At 34.8% G+C, this 12,200-nt stretch overlaps 1 protein-coding gene across 2 annotated transcripts in view; it reads right to left on the bottom strand.

Annotated features, from left to right (window-relative positions):
- Nucleotides 1-9,099, bottom strand: part of LOC132105602 (SLIT-ROBO Rho GTPase-activating protein 1-like) — a 40,034-nt gene extending 30,935 nt beyond the window's left edge. The window contains exon 1 of one of the 2 annotated variants that reach the window (XM_059510844.1): nucleotides 8,998-9,099. In XM_059510844.1, coding sequence (XP_059366827.1) covers nucleotides 8,998-9,055 — 58 coding nt within the window. In that variant the 5' untranslated portion in view covers nucleotides 9,056-9,099. Of the gene's footprint in view, nucleotides 1-2,664; nucleotides 3,346-8,997 lie in introns of those variants that run through there. The other variant, XM_059510843.1, reaches the window with a different exon arrangement.
- Nucleotides 9,100-12,200: the final 3,101 nt, after the last annotated feature.

Raw genomic sequence — 12,200 nt, 5'->3', positions numbered from 1 at the left:
AACAAAAAAAAAACTAAAATAATATTGATTTTAATTATCATAAATGTGTAGTTTAAATTGTGTGTGTGTGTAGATGCAGACACAGTCAAGGTCATGTGCCTCTCTTTCCTTCTAACTTCCTCCCTTAGAGAAAACCCATTTCCTGTTTGGACACTGACAAACTCGAGCATGTTCCCAAGGACATTATTTTTTCCACAGAACCTGTTTTTGGATTCTGATAAAAATTCAAGCAATCACATTTACACATCCGTGCTCACAGAACGCATTTCACTGTAGCAATTTTAATCAATAAAAATTCAATTAGGCACGTTTGAAAAGCAAGCAAACGTGCGTCTGTAAGATCGGATAATAACAGCGCTGTCCCTTATGACCATAAATCACTCATCTGTCTCGATCCATCCTTACTCACACTACTGTATGCCACACACATGGCCGTACGTGCGGCCCATACTAAACAGCACTGCTGCGGCAGGAGGATTCCCTGATCTTGCTACCTGACACACACACACACACACAGCCAGATACCCATCGCTTCCCAATTGGACATTCACACACACTGGTGGTTGAGTATCCATGGAAACATGTACAATGCAAGAGCCTGTTGTCTGTTGAAAGCAGAGTGTACCTTTGTGCATGTGCACACAATCCTACATTTGACAACCAGAGCCGGCCATATGTTCATCCATCTTAGCCACGCGTGCGCTAACGCAGCGGCCCCAATACTACACCGATCTATCAGCATGTTGCCTAGAGACCACCCTCACCCGGACCACCATTGGCCAATAGCAGCGGAGACAGCAACTCGGTTCCTTACATTTAAATATCAGCATTAGGGAAAGCAAATCTATGCTTTTCCCATTCCAGCTTTTTTCAAAAACATTTTTCCATTTTTGAGATCTAAAAAAGCCATACAGCTTTGACTGACTACACCTGGAGTGCTGGAGACAGGGGTTTGCATGAAGCCTTTGCGATGCTGTGCCCCCCCCTTTCCATTTCATCGATTACACACTGTTAAACGAGTGTGCATGCACAAGTGAACGCCCTGCTGTAAGGGCAAACAAATGATGCAGGGTGGACTGTATATGTTATTATGTTGATAAGCATGCATTTTCATAATTCCCTCACTTAAGCATCTCACTTCCTGCTTTTTAAACATGGTAGCTTGTTTCTAGCTAATTCAAGGTGGTTTTCAACTGGTGAAAAAAAGCCATCTAGAGCTGGTATGTCCAAATGATAGCTGGTTTTAAGCTGTAAGATATCTAGTCAAACAGATAACAGATCCAAAACCCATCTTAATCCCCTTGAGACCAGTAACCACATTACTTATAACATCTGGACCATCTTCACTTTGTATGATCAGCTGACTGCTGGTTATTAGCTGGTCAACCAGCTACCTTGTTCCAAAACTCATCTTAACCAACAGCAGGTTTGTTTCAAGATGGTAATAAGATGGTTGACCAGATACCATGTTGACCAGCTGGCTATCGTCTCCTCAACTAGGTGCCATGCTCCAAAACTAATTTTAAACAGCTTAACCACCTTAATCTGGTTGTAGCTAGTTATAAACAGGTTGACCAGCTGCCATGTTACAAAAATCATCCTGACCAGCTGGTTATGATCTCTTCATCCAGCTACCATGTTCCACAACTTATCTTAACCACATTAGGAAGCAGGATGGTGTCTAGCTAGAATTAAGCTGGTTGACCAGCTGCCATGTTGCAGAAACCATCCTGACCAGCTGGCTGTTTATTTCTAGCTGGTTATTAGTTGGTTGACCAGCTGCAATGTTGTAAAAACCATCCTGACCAGCTGGTTATCACTTCGTCAACCAGCCACCATGTTCCACAACTTATCTTAACCACATTAAGCAGGCTGGTGTCTAGCTAGTATTAAGCTGGTTGACCAGCTGCCATTTTGCAAAAACAATCTCGAACAGTTATCATGTTCCAAAATACATTTTATCCACCTTAGTCTGTCTGGTTTCTAGCTAAGCTGGTTGACCAGCTCCAATGCTGTAAATACCATCTTGACAAGTTGGTTATCATCTTGTCAACCAGCTACCATGTTCCACAACTCATCTTAACACATTAAACTGGATGACCAGTTGTCATTTTTCAAAAACCAACTTGATAGCTGGTTGCTTATTTGCAGCTAGTTTTAAAAATCAGATACTATAATCCAAAACCCACCCAGAAAAACCTTAAAGATATCATGCTGCAAAAGTCATACTGACCAGCTGGTTGGTTTGTAGCTGGTAGTAAGACATGTTGCAAAAACCATCTTGACCAGTTTGCTGCTGGTTTCTAGTTAATCCAGCAGGGTCAATAGCTGGCAGACCAGTAACCATGTTCCAAAAACCATCTTGACCATTTTGAGCTGCTTGGTCAAAGATGGTTAACCACCTTTAACCAGCAAAAGAATACAAGAAACCACTTAACTCGTTTTAAAACACACCCACCAGATTAACAATTTCAAGCAGAACGATTTAATGTTTTGAGAATCAACTGACACAAAACAGGCAGCAATAATGCAACTGAAAGACCTTATGAAATATTATTTTTGCCAACATGTTGTAAATTTAACGCATGCACAAGGTTCGTATTAGATGCATCAGACGAGAGTCCGTCTCCAGGTGCCCATCAGGTGCGAGAGTGTTCTTCTTACCTTTCACTTGGCTCTCATACTCCGTAATGATTTCCTTTTCCTTTTTGCTTTTCGTCGTGTTAGACATGACGCCTGTGTAGTCCAGATCCGCTTATCCCTTCTGTCTGAAACCTTTCTGCTTCTCCGAGACGCGTCCCTACTGTGCCCGATGCGTCATATCTAACCAGAGGTTCAGTGCGTGATCCAGCAGCAGGAAACTGTAGTCCGTAAAGCAAAGTGATGATACTCAACCATGCACATCAACGATTATTGGACCTGCACGGTAAAAAAAAAAAAAGAGCCGTGAAAAGTGGCACGTGAACCACAGGGGCGCGTCGTTACAGCCACATCGCCAGACGCGCAAGAACGACTGGAGATGCAAGTGGCCGCATAAATATAACGCACAGGTTGAGTGCGCACGAGATAAACACGAAAGCTAGAGGAGGCAAACACTGTATCTCATCTAAACTCAGTCTAAAGAGTGAGAGAATCTGATTGTGTATGCAATAAATAAATAAATAAATAAATAAAATCGTTAGGTGTGCGTGTTTCTCATGCGCGCTCTCTCACACTGCTGTCAATTGGTGGGCGGATTGGGGCGTGAGCTGGGTGTGCGTGTTTGTGTTTAAGACACAAATTTGACAGTCACTCTATTTTAGGAAACATCTAATCGAGTTGTTCACTGTCCTGGTCCTTGAGAAGCCAAGCTCTGAACATTTTGGCTAGTTCTTCATTTAACACAGCTGATTTGTATCATCGGCTTATTAGCAGAGACTACAAGACCTGAACTGGGTGTGTCAGATAACGGAGAAAGTCAAAATGCTGGAACTGTTGTACTGTAGACCTAGACTGAGATCAACCGGACTAGATTTGAATACTTAACAGGGTTTATTGGTTAACTTGTGGCATTTGGCTATGGAAACACGAAATACGATGCTATATTGGACCTAGCCTAATCAAAAAGTGAAATTTACTTAAAATTTCCGTTGATATATTTTAATTTATATATTTTATACGCCTCGTTATAAATTTGTCCATCACAAAAATATATTATAAATAACGTACAAAAATATAGTGTTTTGTTTAAACTTATTTAATTGATCATCTAGGGGTGCCGAACGATGACCCTCAATCGACTGCACTAAACACAAAATACTGAGGCAAATATTTTAAAGTCCAACCTCTGAAAGTCAATGAGCTATTCGCACACTGTCCAAATGTATTATTCAGTGCAAATGCATGATGCCAGCTCTGAGGTGAACAGAAACACCCAGGAGCCTAGAGCCAGTCTGACTTCTGCTGGTGCAACTCTGCAACTACAGAACAGAGGAATAAATTACAATGAAAAGGCTTCTCAATGACTCCCCCATTCTTCTCTTAGACATAAGTGGTTGAATGGTGTAGGAGGCTCTTTATGGGTCACTTATTCACCCTCACACGAGACAGCGTAGTCAGCAGGGGGAGACAGAGAATACCAAATCAGGACAAATTCAGTGACACACTGATCTCATGTCAGTTCATAGAGCAAACAGAGGGTGCTACAGAGGGGCCAGTGAGTAAAGGAAATACTTTGCCCAAAGTTTTGTCTTTACACACACAAACACACACACACACACACACACACACACACACACACACACACATGTCTCACTGGTCTACATGGTTAAATAAGTCAGATACATATTTATTATTAATTTGTATATTTATTTATTTTCCTTTTGAGTTTTTCATCACTAACAAATTACAGTGCTGCAAGGAAAATCAGCCTGTCAGGACACAATTAAAAACAAAATCAGCACAAATCAGTACCACAAATAGTACAATGATGTATAAATATATTTCAGATAGATAGATGTGTTTACAGTGATTGGCCTTAAAAATGCAGGGAAAAAACACACAAAAGGACATGAAATAATTTTGGGATGAAATATGACCTAGACATATCTTGTATAATTCAGTTACTAAAGTAAAATATTGTTAATTTGAATGAAATTATTGTAAGAAACCTAAGCATTTGAATTGCAAACGGACTGCAAAATTTTAACCTAATTAACTTGCTCTCTTTCCAAAACACATGTACTGTATAACAACAATCACATTACTGTTTCACATCAACAGGTCACGACATAGGTTACGTAAGATAAAGTTGTGTGTGTAGTAATGTTTATGAGACTGAGGATATAATGTCTCTCATATGACACTGATTCAATGTTTACTGCATATCTACTCAGTTATGAATTACAGAGGTCATCTGACATCACCAGAACAAGGAACAAGTGACATTACACACACACTCACACACATGTACTGTAAGCCATGGCAGTTCAGGAACTGTATATCTATTCCAATCACTGATCATGCCCTCACTCTAACGATGTGTTTATGGGCACTTAGACGTATTTTTAGACTTCTGAGGGTCATTTTAGATGATTTAATGGACTTTATATTACATTCCTGACTAATATTTCTAACCGTTTCTCTTGGGTATTATAATAAAAAAATGTCTTGTGGCCACTCCACTAATCCCTGCTAAATTAATAACTGCACTTTTTATTTCATTCGAGGACTAGTAAAGCTCCAGGGCATGTTTAATGGGGATCTAGTGTACAGTATGTTGAAGTGTGTAAGTGACATCAGTGAGGTTATTTATATCTGCTTTCATTTAACCGTCAATCAAACACAGGCTTCATGGCTGAGTCGCTGTGCAACAAACACTTATAAATGTGCATTTGGAGTCTTAAAATGCATGGATATCTTTGCATTAGATTTAAATGATTGAAGTTTCATTTATTGTAAATAAACACTTTTTTTCTAGATTTTTAATAATAAAACAACAAATTATCTGGTCAAAATTAAGTTAGTGGGATTATGTTAGTGGGATATAATTCATTTGATGAACTACTCTTCATCTTCACAAACCGAAGTGTTTGCAGATGCCACTTGGTTTGATATTTCATGATCTAATGCAATTAAAAACATTTATTTCAAGCAAAGCTTAAGTACGTCTCTGGATCACATTCCAGATCCATGTTGGAAAACTCCAGACCTGTTTTCCACATGGATGAGGACATACAAATGGAGCAGATTGGATCAGTTATCTATAAATCAAGAGGTTTCCTGTAAAAGCAAAATGCTCTCAACCTAAACACAATGTTTGGACATGGGAAAAACATTTGAAGCATCCAGTCAGTAATTACACCGCTCTCATTACAGACAAACAACGGACATAAACGTTTCCTCAAGTGCTGACTTTCCCGCAGTTTGTTTTCTTCTTTCTCTCCAGCATGTACTGTTCCTGTCAGAAAGGGACGCTTAAAATGATGATGCCAATAATTTGATTTCTTCTTTGGTGCTTTTATTTGGTCTCCAAAGCGACAGGTTCACCCACGCACTAGCAGACCTGCCAATCACATGTTGCTGCGGTGTATGAGTTGTGTTTTTGAAATTTAAGTTATTATTCAATAAAAACACATTTAGAAAAATTTAAGCTTGGTGCATAACCAAGGTGTCAGTGCCAGCAAACAACAATTTTGCGTGTCATAACCAGTGAAGCACGTTAAGTTTGAATACGATTCATCATAAAAATAAATATCATAAAATAAATATAAAATAAAAAAAATAAATGTATTTATATTCATTTAATATTTAAAAAATACAATATAAAATTACATCAATTATATGTAATATGAAATTCATAATGCAGAAAAATATTTATTATTTGTTGTTTATGTATGTAAACACTTTCTAGTCTTCAGTGTCACATGATCGTTCAAATATATTTTAATATTTTTTGTCACTTTTGATCAATTTAATGCACACTTGCTGAATGAAAGTGCTAATTTCCCCAAAGCAAAACAAAACAAAAATTGCATATATATATATATATATATATATATATATATTCTGTTTTGAACACTAATATGATATGAACAGATAACTGATGACTGTTAAGGCCATTGAGGTCAATCAAACTGTGAATTTGATATTTCTTGTAGTAGTTAAACATACAGCAGCCCTGCATTGAGCTGCCAATCACAGCTCTCTGTCTGTCGTACCTTTGACCTCTGTGAAAGTTGTGTTAGGCTGCCCTACAGTAGAGTTTTATAAAGGTCAGTCTCATATCATCAGCCCTGACTGGAAGTAGTTCCACATCCCCTCTTTCACCCATTTCAAGCTGTGTAACCTCATGAACAATATCCCTATTGCTAGCGGGCTGACTACAATTAAAGCCCACCGTCTTCAATCTCAGCTGCAATGACAACAGGGGCCAAGATATCCCATGTAGCTCAGCAGGAAGGGGCCATATCTCTCCGTATCGCTGTTCTCATCACTGTGTCAAGATTTTGGCAACAGAATTCACAGGAATGATTAATGAATTACATATGATGCATCACATGAGGCAAAAAGACATAAATATAATGAAGTTCACAGAGTGCATTGAAAATGCACTTTGTTATTCACCAGCAGAGGGTGCCAGGACGTTTTCGACATGATGAAGCCCTCAAACAAACCCACTGAATTAAATAAATAAACTATTAAATAATTACATTAAATGAATGTGGAAAAAGGAAGGTCACCCACATACAGTAGATGTGTCTGGTGATTGTTCATCACGATGAGGAGATTTAGAGCATCAGCTTCAGTCATGAAGTCTGATAACTCAATAAAGCAAAAGGGATAAAATGCAATCAAATATTACGATCGCAAAAACATAATTAGTGTAAAAAAGGAAATAATAGCATAAACAGGATCAGTATTGACTGAAATGTATATTATTTTCTTCTACTGATTAGTCCATAGAAAGGTGGAACATCTTATAAAGGTGAGAAAATAAACCTTAGTTCTAGTAAAAAGATTTGCACACAATCTTTCACTGAAACAGCGGCTCAGCAGGAAATTAAAGTGGAAAAGAGGGATAAAGTTGAGGGCCGAGGTCAAGGTTTTTTGGTTTAGTGCTAAAATAAACGAGCACAGCTCTATCTCACAGGTAGAAACTGAGAGAGACTCAAATCTCTCCTCAACGGGAAGGTCCAATTTACAACAGAAAATTGGTGCACTTTGACATTAAATAAGTGATGTAACGCGGCCCGAATTTAAAAGTGACTTTTTTGAAATAACATTTTTGACTGGAGAAAAGAAAAAAGAAAACAAGAGTTTAAAATAATATATGCTCATGTCATGCCATAAAAAAAATCGGTTTAATTCCTCATAAAGCTGGTGATGTGTCAGTATCATTTGGCTGCATTTACACTGCAAGTCTTAATGCACAGAACCGATCTTTTGACCATACCCTCTGTTTACACCGACTTTAGACCCAACTGGTATCCGATATCTTTGTTTATATGAATTCCTCTCTAAAATGATCATCATTGGTCGCTTTACTATGCACATGGTATACGCTTAGGTTTTGAATGGCTGTGCAATTAAAATGAGTCATACATTATTATTTCCCACCATGGACAACAGCTGTCACAGATGTTTTGCAGCACAAACTCTGACTGAATAGATAAAGACCAGAATTAAAAATATATTTCAGTTGTTATTTTATCTATAGCTTGTTAGAGGTAGAATTCTTTGGTGAAATAAAGTAGCACCGAGATGACATTTATTTAAATGAATTTGAATGAATTAACAAGAGACACACACACACACACACACACACAGAGAGAGAGAGAGAGAGAGAGAGAGAGAAGCTTGCGAACAAGTGAAAGTTAGCACCCTATTGCTAAGAAATATAATGTGGCTTTTAATAGAGAAAATTTTCTAGCCTATTTATAAAATTCACACGGCAATTATATTTGTTTAAAAAAAAAAAGATAAACAGTAAAAATTGTTGAATGTAATGGAACTAATAAAGGTTAATCAAATTAAACTCATGGATGAGGACTGTCTAAATAAAACTTACTTGTGTTTCTATGCAACAAAATTATATACATATCATCTATATACGTACATATATTTCAACAGTTTTAATCAATAGATCAATATTTAAAAATCATTTATATAATATTATTTTAAACTAATTTATATGTAATAATATTTTTTATTATTATTGAAATATTTAAATCAGCAGTTGAACTGAAACAAATTGAAAACTGGTAATTAATTAATTTAATCTTATGTTTATTGTTATTTTTATTAATGTGATTTATTAATATTTTAGTAAATAATAACTATATAATAAAACGGATAAAACGTAATTATTTAAGCTGTAATTTTTTTATTATGCATAGTACCTGTGGGAATTTCTACAATCGAAAGCTGTTATGTGATGTGGTATCCATGGCAACATGGAGTCTAACAACCTGTCAGTCAGTCAAACATTAGTGCCCTTTACATGATGTATCATCTCACCTGAACTGTGCAGTTGTTTGGATGATTTATGACTGCTGCTCCGTCCTCTCATTTGCATTTGAGCGTGTGGAGGGAGCCGTCTGTTGAGCAAGATTTGTTTGTTTAAGGTCTGGAGTGTTTCAGATTGTCTGCGACCAGCTGGGGTCAAAAAGCAAAAGGGTTAAAGCTCATTCACATGCTGGCCTCTCTTTCTGACATGGTCAAGGCCCTCCTGCTTGTGTATCATTTGTGTAAATCTGATCCCAGTGACCACAGGGCCATTTGTTCAGCTGCTTATTAATGGATGAATCTATCACTCACTCACACCAGCTGACCTTCAGATCAACATCACCTCTGCATTCCTTCACAACATAAACAACAGACTTCATTATGAACCACTCGGACTCTCGGAGACCCAAAATAATAAGATTGTTGAATGTGTTGGAACTCATAAAAGTTAAATAAATAAGTTATGAATGAGTGTTTAAATTAAACTTACTTATGTTTCTACACAACAAAATATTAAATGATGCTTAAATTTGGTTCCAAAATCTTGATTTGCCTCGCTGCCTGTTTATTATTATTATTATTATTAAAATTGTTAATTATTTTCACTGTTTTGAATCAATAAGTAAATATTTGTCAAAGAATATATATTTAATAAACAATTTACCCCTCCTCCTTCTATTACCATTGTCATCATCATTAAACATTTTATAATAATTTATAACAATTAATTCAACTGTTTTTAATGCATGGTTTAAAATCGTTTATATTTAACATTTACATTTTTTATCCAATTATTTAAACATTGTATGTATCCCATTAAACATTTAAACAAATTATTATAACAATTTTTAATTAAATTAAATTAAATATTCTATATTTAAACATATTATTATCGTTATTATTTAAAATAATAATTTATTCTGTTTTGATTAATACTACAATTATCAACATTTCTCATGCATTATTTCTGCACTTTTATTTCTTCACTGAGCTAATCCATATGTTTATCCATATGTGCCTTTTGTATAATAATAATAATAATAATAATAATAATAATAATAATAATAATAATAATACAAAATACAATACAAATCATCAAAAAAAAAATAAAGGGGAATAAAATAAAATAAAACAAATAAGTGCTGAGACAAGGAATATGAGTTAGAGTGATACAATTTCAAGAGAAATAAATTAAAAGATAAAAAGTCAAGAGAAATAAGGTAACGAGAAGTGACTGAAATAAATAAATTTGTAAAGGAATAATATCAAATAAAATAAAATATGCTGAGACAATATGAAATAAAGTGATAAAGGATAAGGAGAAATGTCTGAAATCAAAGAAATATATAAAAAATGTTTAAAGGATATAGTCCATATGACATGAATAAAGCTAAATAAATGTATAAAAGAAAAAAAAAGAAAATATTATAAAGTGATAATATGCAGTAAAAGCAATACAAATTAGGTTACGAGTAGTGGCTGAAATCAAAGAAACGTATAAAGGATAAAAAGTTAAATGATAAAAAGGGTAAAAAAAGAAGATAATGAAAGTCATAAGAAAATAAGGTGACAATAAAAGAGATTAAACGACAGAGTAAAGAGAATAGAAAAAATACACAAGAAAAGAAAAATCCAATCATGACCAAATGAGGCGACAATTCCAATTGAAAATAAATAAGGCAAAATATATAAGATATATAAAACAAATTAAATTTCATTAAAAGACTAGAAATGTGACAACGAGAATAGACGAGATGAGAACAAAAAAATAAGGAAAATAGTTGAGACAAGGTGTGCAGAAAATAAATGTCAAGAAAAATGAGGGATGTCACTAAAGTGACATATGAGCCCATGGGGTCTCAAACAATTAACCAGAAATACTAATGGTTGCAAAAGCAATTAGCTATGTTTTTATGCATATTTCAAACAGTGGGATTAGGTTTTTCCCCTTAATATTTAAGAGACAGAGTGTTTTCTCAGTGGTAAATAGTCTGAGAAATATTTTATTAGTGCAGGAGGTTCATTTATCATAATGCTCAAAGTGCTCTAGAGCTTCTTAGATCCCAGAAATCTGTCCTTGTCACTTTTATTACTCTGTTGCATGCAAAAGTTTCAGTAACAAGGAAAACGGTTGTGGTGTGATGCAGTGTCCGTAACAACATTCTTCCTGACATAAATACAACATTAATCAGAAATCACCTCATTCCTGGTTAGTAATTCAATAATTTGGGAATGCAAACAGTCTAAAACTTCCCTCTCATCTCTTTCTTCTTGTTTTTCTCCGTACACCCATGTTCCTAAAAAGGCACTATAGATGTGAGGTTTGTTTCATGGCGCAGACCATCCTGTGATGATCTGAGAGCTTTCCATCACTGGTGAGCTGCAGTCATAATCATAACATAAAAACATCTTTTCCTTCAGGGTTTCTGTGCAGGTCGAGGATCATCTGATTACACTGAGGACCACACTCCTCCAAATAACCATCAGAACCTGCCTGTGCCTCCATGCTGTAAGTGAATCTTTAATGCATAACTAAAAAATAAATAAATGAATGAGGTTTTTAAAAATAAATAGATGAATTAGGTTACCGGATTTGCAAAATAGTAAACTTAACCCAAAAATGTCTGTCATTAAATTTAGTAGAGAATGTTTTTAAGAGGGTTGTTAAGCTCCAAAACGGACAAAAACAACACCATAAACGGGCATTAAGAGTGTCAATTATTTGATAAAATAAAATAATTCCTGTTGTGTTTTACAGAGGTAGATTTATGAGGATTGTTAAGCTCCAAAAAGGACAAAAACAACATCATAACGTGCATAAAAATAAATAAATAAATAAATAAATAAATAAATAAACAAATAAAATAAAATAAAATAAAATAAAATAAAATAAAATAAAATAAAATAAAATAAAATAAAATAAAATAAAATAAAATAAAATAAAATAAAATAAAATAAAAAATTCTTGGTTTGAAAAAAACAATGTGCATAAAGTGGTCTACACGACATATTTTAAATGTTTAGAAATAAAATTTAATAAAATATAATAAAATTCCTGTTGTGTTTTAAAGAGGTGAATTTAAGGGGATTGTTAAGCTACAAAAAGGACAAAAACTACATAATTGCATACATAAAGAGAGTCAATTATTTAAAATAAAATAAAATAAAATAAAATAAAATAAAATAAAATAAAATAAAATAAAATAAAATAAAAT

The sequence above is a fragment of the Carassius carassius genome, chromosome 26 (genome assembly GCF_963082965.1).
Source record: "Carassius carassius chromosome 26, fCarCar2.1, whole genome shotgun sequence".
NCBI lineage: Eukaryota > Metazoa > Chordata > Actinopteri > Cypriniformes > Cyprinidae > Carassius > Carassius carassius.
The sequence above is the reverse complement of the archived record's forward strand: the minus strand, read 5'-3'. Positions and strand labels throughout refer to the sequence as shown.